The sequence below is a fragment of the Juglans microcarpa x Juglans regia genome, chromosome 5S (assembly GCF_004785595.1).
Source record: "Juglans microcarpa x Juglans regia isolate MS1-56 chromosome 5S, Jm3101_v1.0, whole genome shotgun sequence".
NCBI classification, from domain to species: domain Eukaryota; kingdom Viridiplantae; phylum Streptophyta; class Magnoliopsida; order Fagales; family Juglandaceae; genus Juglans; species Juglans microcarpa x Juglans regia.
Window position 1 is genome coordinate 26489655 of NC_054603.1, and position 17177 is coordinate 26506831.

At 35.0% G+C, this 17177-nt stretch overlaps 1 protein-coding gene across 1 annotated transcript; it reads left to right on the top strand.

Annotated features, from left to right (window-relative positions):
* The first annotated feature begins 15336 nt into the window (after positions 1-15336).
* On the top strand, positions 15337-17177 carry LOC121267591 (aquaporin PIP2-2-like). The gene is made up of 4 exons (XM_041171538.1): positions 15337-15816; positions 16151-16446; positions 16536-16676; positions 16778-17177. Exons 1-4 carry the CDS (start codon positions 15510-15512, stop codon positions 16895-16897), a joined length of 864 nt encoding a protein of 287 aa, XP_041027472.1. The 5' UTR covers positions 15337-15509; the 3' UTR covers positions 16898-17177.

Consider the following 17177-nt stretch of genomic DNA (forward strand, 5'->3'; position numbering starts at 1 on the left):
CTCCCTAAAATTGTGATTAAAACTCGTGTTGTACGTAGTAACATTTTTGTGTGAAATTATTTATTATAGGGGCCTACAAGTAGAATGGAGTGTTTAAAAATCATTTGCCTTGCTTATGACATGTGGCACCCAACTCTAAACGTGGTGTTTAAAAATATATTGGGGGTCTAACTTTTACATACAAAATTTATAGAATAGTACTTATCATTTTACTTACAGTTTTACATACAATACCTATTTTACCAATTTTCTCTTTAAATTCAAGTTTTGAATTTTGAATTTTATAATTTTCAGCATATCAAAAGCTGACACGTCAATAAGGGTGTAAAACCGGGCCCCATTTTTTTCCGATCTAGTCTTAAACCCAGAATCAGGGTGGATCCGGGCAGTTTTTCGCCGGGATTAAACCGAAGCGGGTAAAAAAAAATTCATACCCGCCCGGATATGGTTACGGATCTGAATTTTAACCAGGTTTCCGTAACTAGTTGTTTTTTTTAAACACTAGTTTTGATTCAAAACGGCATCGTTTTTGCTAATGGAAAACGATGTTGTTTTCCACCCCTGACATTTAATCCTCATTCCCTCAACTTTCATTCTCAATTCAATCTCTGTCTTTTAGGCAAATGAAGTCGAAGCCCTTTCTGAAATGGTGAAACCCTAGTCCTGTCATAATCCCTCTGCCACTCATTTCACTAGTTTTGTTCCATCCAGCGTCGCCGTTTGCCCCATCTCTCTCTCTCAACTCTGAAACCTACGGTATGTTCATCTATCTCACTCAGCTTGTATAGATTTTAGGAAGTGGCTGCTTTGCAAGTGAAATGCTCTTCCAAATCTTTGTGTCCTAAGCCTTCAAAAATTTTGCTAAGCCAACCCATAATGTGTAGTGGTCAATGAAATTTAATCCGTAACTCGGTCTCTTCTAGGTAGGACAAAAAGATGGATCAAAATCACGAAGTTTCAAGAGAAAGACTATTTGGATGGAAAGAGTGGTAGAACCAAAAGGTTAGGATACAAAGTTTTCTGCAATTTAAAAATCACATGGATTTATTCATATTTGTGCAGAAATTGTGTTTGCCACTTTGCATCATAGAGAGACAAATTAGCCTACAGTAATGAATCTATTGATAAGAAACCAGAAAAACCATTCTTCTTGGTCAGTTCAATCTTATTGTCTACATTAACTAAATGATACTAGTAAATTCCTAGCAAACATTACAAGAGAAATATTTTAGAGTTACATATACATACATTTTCCTTCACTTATTTAAAAAAGGGCTTCCGCAAAAGTCTTTCATTAGATGCCATCATGACACTTGCCTGCTACCATGCTGGTTGGGTAGCTTTCTACCTGGTAGTTAGGCATCAAACATTTTGGAGGAGAGTGAGAGTGGGTAGCAACTAATCTGTTTAAGTACATACACAAATTGTGGGATGATATCCCTAATATTGAAGTTTACAGCTTGTGGTGATTGTTCAAGGAATAAGACATCTTTTGGACTTGGTGATCCATCTGCTGCATGTTTGTCTTTTCTAGCATAGAACCTCAATGTTTGCCATGATTATTCTATTTTGATCATTAACACAAATAGATTTGAGAAAAAGATGTCAACTGCAATGCATTTGATTGAACCATGGCCAATAAATGGAAAAGAAAATATGAGTTTTTTTTCACAAATATATTATATTCCTCATCAGAAAAATTGTTGTTATGAAACTATAATTTTAGGTTCAGATTGTTCTCTATTTTTTCTATCATGTTTCTTTCACTGTGACTAATGTAGAATATATTTATACATCGGTTTACATTTCACTGTCCTAATATCTTTCCATGAAAATGCTGAAGCATATACATTATTTTTTATGTTTAAAACAGATGGAAAGTAGTTTTAGTGGTAATGTTGATGGATCAGCGCCTATTTCGTTGGACATGGAGGAAAATACTAGTCATTTAGTGCCTTCCTCTATGAATTCCCCAAACCCCACACCATCTCTCCCCCCAAAGTCAAAAAGAGCCAAGAATGTTACCAACCAATCTCATGTATGAGATCATTTTACAAGGGTTGAACCTGTTGATCTCATTGCACATAAAGCTTAATGCAATTATTGCTTCAAGATTTATGGATGCCATTATAAAAATTGTACTTCATCAATGTCACACCACCTAGGATATGCTTGTCCAACCTCTCCCATTAGAAAGAATAAAAACCTTGGGAAGGATAAATCACCATCGCACACACTGGAGTTAGGATGGATGGTAAAGGATCTAATACTCAAGAGTTAGGATAATATGATTGTGAAAAATTAAAGGCGATGATTTCTAATTTGTTTATCCAATGTGAATTGCCATTCAAGGTTATAGAGCATCTGACATTTGTTAACTTTTGGGTTATTTAGAGCCTAGACACACCTTATCATCCCGAACCACCTTCCAAAAGAGTGTATTGGTTTATATAAGGAGTAAAAACAAAGGTTGAATGCATTGTTAGCAGCAAAAGAGTTTGTTTGACCCCAGATATATGGATATCAGTGCAAAACAAGAATTATATTTGTGTTACATGTCATTATATTGATCAAAGTTGGATATTACACAAGAAAATTGTAATGTTTTTCAAGATTCTCAATCATAGGGATGAGACTATTGCTTGGATGTTAGTGTCTTACTTGGCGGATTGGGAGATTAACCACCTTTGTAGGATCACTGTGGTTAATGTCTCCTCTAATGATGTTGCTATTGATCATGTGAGGAGGAATATAAGAGATAAGGAGTTCACAATTTTGGGAGGCAATTTCATACATGTGCGATGTGCTGCACATATTTTAAACCTCATTGAATGCGATGGTTTAAAAATTATTCATGATACTGTAAATAAGATTAGAGAAGCAATGAGATTTGTGAGGTCCTCACCGGCAAGACTTGATATGTTTAAAATATGTGCAAATGAGCTGAATATTGTGTGAAAAAATGGTGTGTCTAGATATTCCTACTAGATGGAACTCAACATACATAATACTTAGTGTTGTTGAAAAATATGAAAAAGCTTTTGTGCTAATGGGAGTGAAGGAGTCACAGCTTTTAGTGCCTTCATTTGAAGATTGGCAAATGGCTTGTATTTTTATTAAGTTTCTAAAAGCTTTTTACGATGCCACTTTGAAAATATCTAGCTCATTGTATGGGACCTCTAATATGTTATTCAACAAATTTGTACAATTAAGAATACTTTGAATAACATGTGTTAGAGTGAGGATGGTATGCTGATCAGGATGGCTTCTGCTATGAAACTTAAGTTTGATAAATATTGGAGAAACACGAATAGGATGAACATGATTGTCTATGTAGTTTTTGTCCTTGACCCACGATATAAGATTACAGCCTTATCATATTGGTTAAAAAGGTGCAAAAGGGATGAATGTGGTGATAAAATTGAGGCCAACGTAAGATTGCTCATGAAATCGCTTGATTGAGCAATACCACAAGTTTCATGGGTAAGGTAGTAGAAGATCAAATATAGCCCATAGAAGTTCCTCAAGTATTATTGGTGATGACCTGGACTGTGAAAATTTTGATACAGCTCTAGAGCAATATCTTAAGAAGCAAAACAGTTCGATACTTAGCTCAGACATGGATAGGTATTTGTCGGATGTAATTGAACCAAAAGTACCAGAGTATGATATTTTGGATTGGTGATAGAAGAACTCATTTAGATATCCATCCTTGCGTGGATCGCATGTGATGTATAGGTAATCCCCATTTCCACCGTCGCATTCGAGTCCGCATTAAGCACTAGTGGACGTGTAATAGACTTATATAGAAGCTCATTAGTGCCGGAGACTATCCAAGCACTAATCGACACGCAAAATTGGTTGACTTGTGAACCACTTAGGTCTTGGGAGGTGGGGGAGCATGTAGAACGCGTTGACGTCGAAGGTAAACACTTTTATTTGTTAAGTTTGATTTTTTATTACTAATTTATCCATTTAACTTAACCTCTAAATTTTTTTCTGCTTAAGGTAACCCTCTTCCTTCAACTTCAGCAACTTAAGCAACTTCAACTTCAACTTAGTCCTCTTTTAAGGTTTCCTCTATTTTTGTAATAATTCATTGGAATTGATATCATGCTTAAGAATTTTCACATATGTGAAATCCTTTGTGCATTTAATATTTGTTGTACAAGTCAGTCATGGAACATAAATCTGAGAGTGCCCCTAGAAAAAAGAGGAGACTTTTTCTTGGTGATATAGACCCAAGAACTAAAGCTATTATACAGTAATTATTATAGTGTCTTTGTGAGGTTTTGTTCCAAGTTTTATTCTCTTTTTCTTTTTGATTTATTGTTTCTAATCATTATAGTTTTCATTTTTCTGTTGTAATTGATGTTGTTGGCAGTTTATGGAGACTCAGTCCAGTAGAAAATTTTCCAAAATGACATCACCAGATCAAGGTGAAAGAAATCAATTTTCCCCCCAATTCCAAATTTAAGATGTGAAAACTAATGCATTTTGTTCTTTGTAAATTTATATTTTAGTTTAATTAGTTGCGATGTATTATTATTTCTTTTATTTTTTGTAAATTTAAGTTTTAGTTAATTAGTTGTGATGTATTATTATTTATTTTGTTCTTTGTAAATTTATGTTTTGCATCGTGATGTAACAACAATATTATTTATTTTACATTTTTATTTATTTTGTTCTTTAATTTATTTTTTTTATAAAAAGTATTTAAAGTATTTTTTTTAAAAAAAACCTAGGCAATATAAGCATATCAGATTTTTTTTAAAAAAAAAAACAATGTAATAACAATCGGGATTATAGTGAAAGATCCGGGTTTATCGTGCACAATTTGGATGGTTTATAATGAAAAATCCAGATTATAGTGAAAAATCCATATATCGAGTTACAAACCAGTTATCCGTATTGAATCCGATTATCTGCCTAGATTTTTTTGGAATAATCCGAGAGGATAAACATCCGAAATTTACCATCTAGATCCGGATCCGGATGCACACCCCTACACGTCAGTACGTATTATTATATAAATAAAAATTATAAGTACAAATAGTATTTTCCAATTTTAAAAAGGGGGTCTGTGGAACTCTTTCGCTTTATATTTTCTTGCACCAATGCCTCAATATTTGTTGCGCCGTACTTTTTTTACTACATCGAACTTACTTCTCGATAGTTTACTCTTTTAACTGTGAATCAATAAGAAATTGTTAAAAGATTTAGCATGGATGTCATAATTTATTAATTTTATTCAATAAAAGAGCGACGAGCTCAATTAACATAACTGCTTATATTTTAATTTTTTATGCATTCACAATTTATTTAGAAAACATGTATTTTATATTATATATATTGAGTTATCTCATACTTTTTATACAAATTTTTACATGTATCCAACCCGTACCGCTCACCCAATAAACCAGGTGGATTGTTTGCCAGGTACCATGTGGGCCAGGAGGAATCGAGCGGGTTAAGGGACGGGCCCTCGTTATCCAACCCAATTCTAGAGCAAGTGGCAAAACTTTATGCACAGAATGAGACTTCCTAATTATACATTATATTCGTTATCTAACAAAATCTCTAGCAATAATATCTTCCTCTGTTCTCACGAGGCAATGATCTTGGACAATTAAAGGTAGAGCTGAATCTTTGGATAATCACAGAACTGGTTCATTGTTGTCGACTTTATCAGCCTCCACATTCTGCCTCCGCCGGGTTGCAAATAGATGCCCCATCCATGTTGAACTTAACCTTACCAAGGTCTGGTGGCCTCCAATAAACCAGCAATGGTTTTCAAATTCTCACTAGTACTGGAAGCATCTTCAAAAATCTCAGAATAACTGTATCATTAGCCTTAATGCACTCTTTTGGTTTCAGAAAGCCATTTAGTTCATGCAACTAGTGAGCAATTCTCATAAGAAATATAAAAACTTTTGAATATTCCCCAAACCCTTTATTCCTTGCTAACCATAACTCCCACAAATTGAGTAAGTCTTTTTTTTTTTTTTCTCACTCCTTCCTAAAATTCTCCCAAAGCCCATCTCCTAAGATCCTCCCTCTGTCGTCCAAAGGGGTGTGGTAGCTTTAGCTCCTCCTCCCCTCATTCCCTTCAGTACATTCTGACACTGTCCATCGACTTTTGTCTGCTTTTTAACTTTGTTTTTAAGAAATAGCACGGAGATGGTAGGAGTTACCTAGTCGGAGTCGGAGTCGGAGTCCAGAGCCCATGTTGGCTCCAAACTCCAACTTCGAACTCTGACCTATTTTTTTTTTTTTTAATATAGAATCGAAACGACATCGTTCCACTGAAGTAACTAAACGTCTTCATTCTACTTCAAGCGAAACGACGTCGTTTTGTGAAGAAAGGGGCTCAAAACGCAGGACCCCCTTCTTCCCCCTGACTTTCACACAGCACCTGCAGGGCTACACAACTCCCTTTATATCTCTCCTCTCCACAATGTTCTTCACCTCCCCCGCCATCTGACGTCGTTTGAGGTCGCCGCAAGCCACCTTTCAGAGTTCATGGGTTGATTGTATTTGTAAGCCACTCACTCACTCACTCAATTTTTTTTTTTTTTTTTTTGTAGAATTTTAGGGTTCCAAAATCCTGTAATTATGACATTGTGGTTTGAAATTTGTGAAATGCGTATGATTTATTGTTCATTTCAATGATTTGTTGTTTGCATTTCAATGATTTCGATTTTTAGGCTGTTAAATTTAAGAATTGGGAGATTTAAGTTTTGGAAAAATCAGATTTTTTGTTCCAGACAACGTTCACTCGATGTCTGTTCGATTGTGGCTCGAGCAAACTTTACACAGATTGTTCACTTAAGCCTTCTCTCTAGTGTGGCTCGAGTAGACGTTCAGTTTTTGTGTTTTATTTATTTTTAAAACTACAAACATGACTAGACACATGTTTTTCCTTTTCAAAGTGTTTCCAATGTGTAGATAATTTTCATATCATTTTAAATGGTTGTTTTTTAAGTATTTCAGATAATTTTATACAAAGGTTGAGAAAACTATGGATGCTACATCACCTCACTGTGAACTGCCACAAGAGGATGACACACAGGTGTTGGCGTCACCGAAAAGTACTTCAGACCGTAGATCCCCATCTAGAGTAGCTACCTCTTGTGCAAGTAATTGAGCCCCAATAAATCTAGAAGATATTGATATACTTAATGAGAATGAGAAGTTGATGAATGTTTAGGCCAATCAATTAGTATGACTTAGTAAAAAATTGTCGTGGACATGGGAACATTTCACTAAAATTTTCGATGATCGTAAGAACTCACGAGCTTGATGCTAGTACTGTAGGCAACTATGTGGTTGTCATTTGAAAAAGTAAGGCACCTCTGTATTAATAGCACATCTTATGGGTTGCCAGCGGTATTAAATATACAAAGGATTGGTGGCAAATTATTTGACGAAGCTGAGTTACGAAACTTCTACGGCTAGTAATGGCACACAGATTAAGAAGTTGTCGATCCCTCAATATAGTGAGAAGATGTTGAGGGATATGCTTGCGGAGATGATTATCACAGATGAGATGCCTTTTACCACGGTTGACAAAGCAGGCTTCCATAAATTTTAACACAAAATTGAGCCACGATTTCCCATGCCTTTATGGTATATGGTGATGCGCGATTGTTTGAAGAAGCATGCCAAGGAGAAAGTAGCAATGAAGGAAATGTTTGTTTCCACTAGCCAGAGAGTGTCGTTTATAACTGATACATGGACCTCCATATCGAATGTGGGCTACATATGTATCAGAGCCCATTTTATTGACAGTAAATGGACGTTGCAAAAGTGGATTATCGGCTTCAAAAAAATTATTGATCATAAGAGTTCATCTATTGCAAAGAGATTGATGACTGTATAAAGGATTGGATTAGAAAAGTGTATTGTATCACTATTGACAATGCCTATGCGAATGACGCTGTCATTGATTGGTTTAAGTGGAATGCGATGGTAAATGAGGATATTATTCATGAGCAACAGTTTGTCCATATTCAATGTTCTGCTCATATCATCAACATCATAGTTTTGAAGGGTTGAATGAGGTTGATTACTCCATTACTAAAGTTTGGAACCTTGTGAGATACATGAGGGCTTGCCCCCAATGGCTCCGCCAATTTAAGACAATAGTCAAACAACTTGAGATCTCATTTTTCAGTATGTTGCAACTGGATGTTCCGACTCGATGGAACTCTACATACATGATGTTGGATGTAGCACAGAAATACCAAAGAGTGTTCAAGTGGATGGAGGTTAAGAAAGAGGGCCTAAAGTATGCTTTGTTGGAGTCAGTTGGAGGCAAAAGTGGGCTCGATGCACCGGACATAGTTAATTAGGCCAATGTCAGGTATTTTGTTCAATTCTTGAAATTATTTTATGATATAACTATGCGGATATCTGGGACAAAATGTCCTACTGGGAACATGTACTTCAAGGAACTCTCGGGGCTTTATGACCACTTGCAGCAGAGTTGCAATAACAGTCTGGATTTGTTGAATGTTATAGCTATGAGGATGAAATACAAATATAATAAATATTGAGGGGATATTGAGAATATAAATAGAGTATTATATGTGGCTGCGATCCTTGACCCCCGATATAAGTTGGCGATTGTATAATTTTGGATTAGGGATGTCTTCGGTGATGTGAACTCTGATCAGTTTATTAGAGAGCTTAGATGTGATATTGTTGATTTATATAGCTATTACTACAGCAGTGGTCAGCCTTCAACTGAAGGTGGTAGCTCCTTACGCTCAACCGGCTCGACATCTTCCTTAGATGACACATGCACAGAGTTCAAATATTTTGATGCAACGGTATCATCAAATCCATGCATCGAGAAATATTATGCAGTGTAAGTCTGAGGTTGAGCATTACTTTATGGAAAATGTTGAGGCACCTAGTGTAACATTTTAGATATTAACTTGGTGGAAGGTGAATTATGGCAAGTTTTCAGTCATTTCCCGAATAGCCAAGGATGTACTAGTCATTCCTATCACTACGGTTGCCTCTGAGTCAGCGTTTTTAGCACTAGAGGGTGTGTCTTTGATAATTATCGGAGTTCATTGTCTCCGACCACAGTTAAGGTTGTTGTTTGCACAAAGAATTCGTTAAATTCAACGCCCAATAGAATAGATACCATTGATGCTGAGAGCTATAGGCTTAAATGGTTTTATTGTTAAATGATTAAAGAAAAGATAATGCATTTAATCAATAAACCTTTATGTAGGAAATCACTATCGAGTTATCGACTCAAATGCATGGACTGTCAACAATAATGCAAGTCTGTGGTTTTTTAAATTAAATCTATGACATTATTTATATTTTGATGCTGTAAATTTAAATTTATTGTGAATTTGTAGTTTTAAATTTAAATTTATCGTTTGCACTCATTAAATCACTTATTATTATATTGTACGTGATGTAATCATTGTATTTAAATTTTAGATTTTTTTAATTATTTTTTTTTTTACATTATTTTGTCTTTATTTTTAAATATTTTTAAACAAGGGTGGGCATATTTGTCCTTCAGATTGGGCTTCCATATTGGGCCATGGGCCCAAGCCCAATCTGATTAGGGCCATAAGCCTTAAGCCCACTTCAACTTTGATCGAAGTTTCGAGGTCCGATTGAAAGTCCGAGCTTCGATTGGAACTCCGAACTCCGATCGGAGTTGAATTCTAACTCCAATCGAAATCAAAGTTAGAGTGCATATTGACCTCCTAGTCGAAGATCGGAGATGGGCATTCCGACTCCGTCAGAGTCTGAGCCCACCATAGGAGATGGGACGACCTATTGATTTTCAACCACCTTCAACCATCACGTGCAACTCCACAAGACTCCTCAACTCCCGATCTGTTGACTTCTAGAAGAACCACTTCCATTTGAGTAGCACTTGAGTCTCAAGTGTGGCCTATGCCGTGCCTGAGATCCACACGCCGCCGTATCACTGTACATATTCTACCGCCACACGTGGCAGAAATGAGATCAACGGCGTTGGATCTTGCAGATCCAACAAACATATTCTCACCAGCAGTGGCGTATGATTCCGACGTGCCTTCACATCCACTGACAGTTGTTCGTCGGCATATCAGACCATCTACTGGACATGATTTTCTTATGTTACCGCTTATCCTAACCAAAGATGGTGAGGAGAAGGAACTGAGCGTCTCTTTCAACCAAACTGGACTAACGAAGTGCAGCACAAAACAATCTACTACTACTTTTTTAGTCTTAGTGGTGTTGTAGTCCATTTATCAAACTGTGAAAAAATCGCTTTAAGCGGCTTCCTATTGTGGGAAATGGGTAGGAGTCATTGGCATCAAATCCCGCTTTTTTTCTTTTCTCTTGTTGTATTAGCTGGTTTGAGGATGATTGTTGGAGCTTCCCACCCTCTAAACTCTTGTATCTTATAACTGCTTAATATATTGAAGCTTGATTAGAAAAATAAATAAATAACTCCACAAATTAATCATTAGAGTTAAGGCTGCAAGCTTCTTCACTTGATCATCTCCTTTTGACAGTTGATACATGATAATAGTTATCTGGATTTCCAATTCAGCTGTAATACTAAAGAGAATCTAAATATATTGACAGGGTATTTCCAAACTTTAGTTCTAGACCCTTCCTCAATCAAGTGCTCCAATGATTCTATGTGAGGGGAGGACAAACCGCAAAAACGTTCAGAAACCCGAGGAATCCCACAACTCTAAACATTCCAAATGCAATCCGATAACGGAAAGGACACTAATGGGGATCTAGCTATTTGCATAGCTGATTTGGTAGAGAAATCACCTGTATCGGTAGGCATCCATAGCCTCTTGTCCTCAAAGGCTTTCAACTGCACGCTAAATTTTATTACCACTTCTACAAGCTGATCACCGCCCAAACGCCTTAGTAATGCTTCATCAGCTCTATCATTAACATGTAACTTTTGAAGAAAAGTATTATGCCTAGATTTTATAGCCCCCTCTCTAATGTTCCAGGTGCTATTGCTTAAAACCATAGGTATGAATTGACAAATAGATTTCCAAAGAGATGAATGATATGATTTAGCAATAGGATTTAGCAATAGGCTGAGAAATACCATTAACAGACCTAGCTGAAATACTTTTTGCATAAAGAAAACCCACAAAGATTAGGGGTATTAATGCAAGATAGAATATATATATGTGTGTGTGTGTGTGTGTGTGATTGGCATAGAGGCTAATACATGCTTGTGAAAAGGCCTGGTTTCCTCGTGCAGACAACAGAGCTCCTTTCCATTTAGCGACCTTTGGTGCCAAAGATTCAAACATGGAAACTTGGAGGCTTTTATCTCCGTTTGTTTTCAGAGATAAGATGAGTTGGGATAAAATGAGTTGACATTAAAGTTAAAAAACTAAATAAAATATTGTTAAAATATATTTTTTAATATTATTTTTATTTTTAAATTTGAAAAAGGTTAAATTATTTATTTTATTTTGTGTGGAGATTTAAAAAAGTTGTAATGATGAGATGGAATGATTTCAAAGTTTTTAAAATTTTGAATTTTAATCTTGAAAGCAAACCTACGTGTAAAGGAGCACCAAAATGCATTGTAGGAAAGTTGCCTTCTTTAAAAGAAGTTGCATTTATAAAAACCAAGTCAATAATCCATCTCCCTATCTTAGGCATGGTTTTGTTTCACAATTCTTTGAAACCATGATCTCATCTCATTTCAATATCCAAACATAATTTAAACACAAATATTTTTCAATTTCATATTTTCAAATTTTTCATTTATTCATTATCTAATCATTACAACTTTTTCAAACTTCTCAGTAAAACATAAAAAATAATTTAATTTTTTCAAATTCTAAAACAAAATTATATTGTAATCTTCTTTTAACATTTTTTTTTTAACTTTTTCTCTCATTTTTCAAAACTCCATAAAAATCTTAATTCAAACTATTTTAAAGTTATTTACAAATTATCTCACTATTATTCACATATTTATCATTTCATCTTACCTCATATATGTAACCATACGAGACCTTAATAATTTACTCGAAGAAGTGAAATAACTAACTTTTTGAGTCCCATTCATGCAAAATGAAAACTTAGGGGCCGGCATGTAACACTGCTGCATAAAAAACAGCCATTGAGAAGATACCATGACCAGTTCGATCTGATATTAATAGAGTAGGGCAGATACCCATTTCTCTTGCTTCCACAAGGGAAATTTGATATTTTCTTTTTGGAGGCTCACCAAATTCTTTGATGATCTTTTTTTGGCCAAACTATTTTTTTTAAAATAAATAAATACATAAATAAATTTGTACCTTTGGAAAGCAGAAAGACAAGTACAGTAAAAAATGATGGAGAAAACATATCGAATCAAGATCTTCTATCTGAATTCGTTTTTTGTCCCAATTGCAAGGTAAAAATCTAAATGGAAGATATATAATATGTAAGGTCTAAAATAGTCAAAAAAAAAAAATATTATACATTTATATCTCTTTGATTTAGGTAACATAAAATACGGATCTCGGAAGGAGGAAATTATAAAGAGTCTTATTATGTATCAACAACTGTTTTTCACTTTACACTACACAACTTTTTGTTTATTTTTTTTATTTAAAAATGTCAGACCCTCATCACCGAATCCAACATCTCTCTCATCTACGTCACTCTCCTCAATCTCTCTCATCAAGCCCTCCCTCTCTCTCTCTCCTCAAACACTCTCTCTCTCATTAAGTTCTCTCTCTTCGACCTCTCTCTCCTATTAATCTCTCTCTTTGACCTCTCTCTCATGAGTCTCATCAAGCTATCCGGTTGATTTAACGAGGAGTGAAAACTCAAAATGTAAAATCGGTTGACACTAAGTTGTGAGGTGTGGGGTTTGGTATAGTAGTTGATGGGAATATTTTTTTAATTATAAAAATAAAATAAATTTTCAATTTCTAAATCATTTCCACGTGTGTTTAGCACGCCTCCTAGTGCTACCGGCCAAAACAAAGAAAACGTTGCCATGGATGGGAAAGAGCCAAGCATGGCCTTGGTCGTGAGACAATAATGTCGATTGTGCTTGACACGTGGCAGCATAACAACCAGACAATTTTCAATTTTTTTTCTTTTCTTTGTCTTGGTCTAGCCAAGAGTTTTTTTTGTTTTTCTAATAATATAAGGATAATGATGATTGGTCAATACCCATAATTTAGAGAAAATAAAAATGGCATTATATATAAGGTGGAGAATGATTGGTGGCGGCTGTGGGTACAGCAGAACGTGGCTGGACGTGAGTGGTTGAGAAAAAGGTAAGGAAAGGAAATGATGCTGGACGGTGACTGGTGAATGAATGTGAATTTGGTCGGTCTGCAATGTGCTCATATATGATTTGACCTGTCCCTCGCCTACAATCTCCGATTGTGGGTCCAACCACCACTACTTTTCGACACGTGTCATCGTATACCACACATGATTAATAAGGATGTAACGGATCCGGTTTAATCCTGAATAAATTTTAGGATAGAATCGATATCAATCGATTTTATATTTTGAACAATCGATAATGTATCAGTTATCTTCTTAAATTTATACTTTTAGTTTTATTGATTTCAGTTTAATTCGGTCTGATTTTTTAATTTGATCCATTTTTTAATTTTTAATATATATAAAATCTCTAATCTCTTATACTAATATGTATATATATATAGATTAATATATATAAATAGTAATAATATACTAATACTATTAATATATAGTAATACTATCGGTATAGTGCTATTATTATAAGTTAGTGATAATATATTAATTAATATATATTTTATTTTTAAAACATATGATCAAATAAATGTTCATTTTTAAAATTAAAATTTTATGTTATAAATTATAATATAACATTATTTCTTATATAATTATAATTTTAAAAAATTATATATAATATTAAAATATTATATATAATATTAAAAATTAATTAAAAATATATAAATATGCGAACCGGTCCGGTCTAGTCCTATAAAACATAAAATCAAGACCAGACCGATTATAATCAATTTTTAAAATGGAAGAACTGGTCCAAAATCAGACCGAATCAACAGATTCGGGTCGGTTTTCTGGTTTATTTTTTCAACCTTTATGATTAAGTTAGTTTAAATACAAGAATATAAAACTCCTACATTTTCCATTAAACGATAAATTATTAAGAGTGATTAGTCTTTAATAATTACGGATATATCTTCCATGGAAATTAATATGTTTATAGGATTACTTTTACTTTTCCTGAAAAGACATTATTTAATTGGGTAATGATTAATTTATAATTTTTTTATAATAATTTACAAATGATTAATATAATTGTCTTACTTCTTAAAAATAAATCAAATTTTACATTACTACTCTCCTTTAAAAATAGAATTATAAAGAAAGAAGTTATAAATTTATCATTTTCTTATTTAATGTCACCTCATTCTATTCCCATCTCATTAAAATAAACTGGTATTGTTTATCAATTCTTAGATTCCTTTTTATTTTTCGATATAATAAATTCCCATCAAACACAGGAGAATGAGATCAATTAAGTAAAAGTATAGAATGCAACATTTTGTGCAGTTGCATGGATGAAGTTTTTGTACAGTATGGACTTAATTTGCATGAATATTATAACTATTGTATTTATCTTTATGTGAATTGAGTCATACAATTCAAGAAAAAGATCATTAGAGATGATTCCAATCCAAAAGTAATCTTATATTTTTGAGATGTCTGTTTACATTAAATCTATATATAGATAGACGGAAAAGAATTATCAATTTTTTGCTAAATGGCATAGTAAATCGAAGAAACTTCTAATGATGAAAAAGAAAGAAAGACCATAGTGGAAAAGCAAAACCCCCACCTAATGGTGTGGGATGACATATATTAGAATGAGCTCGATCTATTACGTACAGTTATTTTTTTTATATTTTTTATATATTTTATTGATGTGATTGGTTAAAACAGATATTTTATATTAAAAAAAATTATACAGGCAATTAAAGTAATACAGTATACAAGGAATATGTAAAAATAACTATACATAAAATTTTTAAAATAATTAATTTCTCATATAAATCTCATACTTTTTAAAAAAAGTGTGCGACGTTTGTGCACTCTATAATTATAAATTCTATTTCTTCGTATATTATACGTCGAATATTATTACCTATATTTCGTAAAAGGAAGGAGCACGCCTCTTAGAACATGCTGGATTCACATTTTAGTAAAAGGCGAATCACATGGGGCCAGAGATGCAAGACTTCCACCAAATGGTGGGGTAAGCATGATATATGGGGCGGCAAAGCTAAGTTTTATTAATCAGCAAGCTCACTCAACTCCCCCAACACTCCATAATATATATACCCCCTCAACACTACTGCATTTACCCCCATCAGCTACACCAAGTCTACAACTCTCTCTTGATTGATCTCCCTGATCACAAAATACACTCAAAACTCATCTCTAGCTAGCTAGCACAAGGAGCATCTATCATTATGGCCAAGGACATTGAAGTTGGAGGGCAAGGTGGTTTCTCCGCCAAGGACTACCACGACCCACCACCAGCACCATTGATTGATGCTGACGAGCTAACCCAATGGTCCTTCTACAGAGCCATCATTGCTGAGTTCATTGCCACCCTCTTGTTCTTGTATATCACTGTTCTAACTGTAATTGGATACAAGAGCCAAACTGACAAAACCAAGGGCGGGGAGGATTGTGGTGGGGTTGGCATTCTTGGCATTGCTTGGTCCTTTGGTGGCATGATTTTCGTCCTTGTTTACTGCACAGCCGGTATTTCAGGTGAGTTCTCTATATAATTGTGATTCAACATGCATGGTATTAGAACCAAGGTCTTGAATTTGAATTTGAATTTTGTCGACTCTATACTTTATCCCTTATATAATTGAATGTTTGTGGTATTCATTAGTGTTATTAAGGAAAAGTTTGATCTACAAGTGAGGGGAGCATTAGAATATAATTTAAATAATTAAGTTTTTCTCTTCTCGTCTACTTAAAATTCCTCAGAAAATGGGTTTTCATTTGAAATCTGTTCTCGAAACAAGAAGGAAGAGAGGTGTGCGTGATCTGTACGTTGCAGATAAATATGGGTTATATATATTCTGAACTGGTGCAGGAGGGCATATTAACCCGGCGGTGACATTCGGGCTGTTCCTTGCTCGAAAGGTCTCACTGGTCCGAGCAATATTGTACATGGCGGCTCAGTGCTTGGGAGCCATATGCGGATGCGGGCTGGTAAAGGCATTCCAGAGCGCTTACTACAGCAGGTACGGCGGTGGTGCTAACGAGCTTGCCGCTGGATACAGCAAGGGCACTGGATTGGCCGCCGAGATCATTGGCACATTCGTGCTTGTATACACTGTCTTCTCTGCCACTGATCCCAAGAGAAATGCAAGAGATTCCCATGTTCCTGTAAGTACTATACCCTGAGCTTAGGTGAATTAAAATGAAGGCTTATTTTGGGTTTTACTAATCTTGTTCATATATATGTGAATTAAAAGGTATTGGCACCACTTCCAATCGGATTTGCCGTGTTCATGGTTCACCTGGCAACCATTCCGATCACCGGAACTGGTATTAATCCGGCTCGAAGCTTCGGAGCTGCTGTGATCTATGACAAGGATAAGGCATGGGATGACCAAGTATGCACTTAGATTTATGTCCCATCTATATTTAGTCCTGTGGATTTATGTAAGTTTATGATTCTAACTTAGAATTGGGTTTGATCGATGTATTTCTCCAGTGGATTTTCTGGGTCGGACCCTTCATTGGTGCCGCAATAGCTGCATTCTATCACCAGTACATTTTGAGAGCTGCCGCTGCTAAAGCTCTTGGGTCGTTCAGAAGCTCTTCCCACATGTAAATCACCAAAAAATGTGCCTCTCTGCTCACCGATTTATGCTTCAAAGAGCAGTGACACTTTTATATGGAAAGGGAGAGTTCAAAACCATGGAATTTGTACAATACTATGTTCATGGCGAGGATGCCCATTTGCCTAATTACTTCTATGTTCGGGGCACTCGATTTAAATGTGTCCTAAATTCCTAGTGTCGCTGTCTTCCCCTGTAATTTTTCTCTTCTCTGTCTGTTCACTGTCTACCCGTGATGTTATGGTAAAATTTATAAAAAAGTGCTTTCTATTT

Excerpts from the sequence above, each read along its gene's own strand:
- LOC121267591 (XM_041171538.1), top strand. The coding sequence starts at position 15,510 with ATGGCCAAGGACATTGAAGTTGGAGGGCAAGGTGGTTTCTCCGCCAAG. Across the intron at positions 15,817-16,150 it reads CTGCACAGCCGGTATTTCAG|GAGGGCATATTAACCCGGCG; the intron begins GTGAGTTCTCTA and ends GAACTGGTGCAG. Across the intron at positions 16,447-16,535 it reads CAAGAGATTCCCATGTTCCT|GTATTGGCACCACTTCCAAT; the intron begins GTAAGTACTATA and ends GTGAATTAAAAG.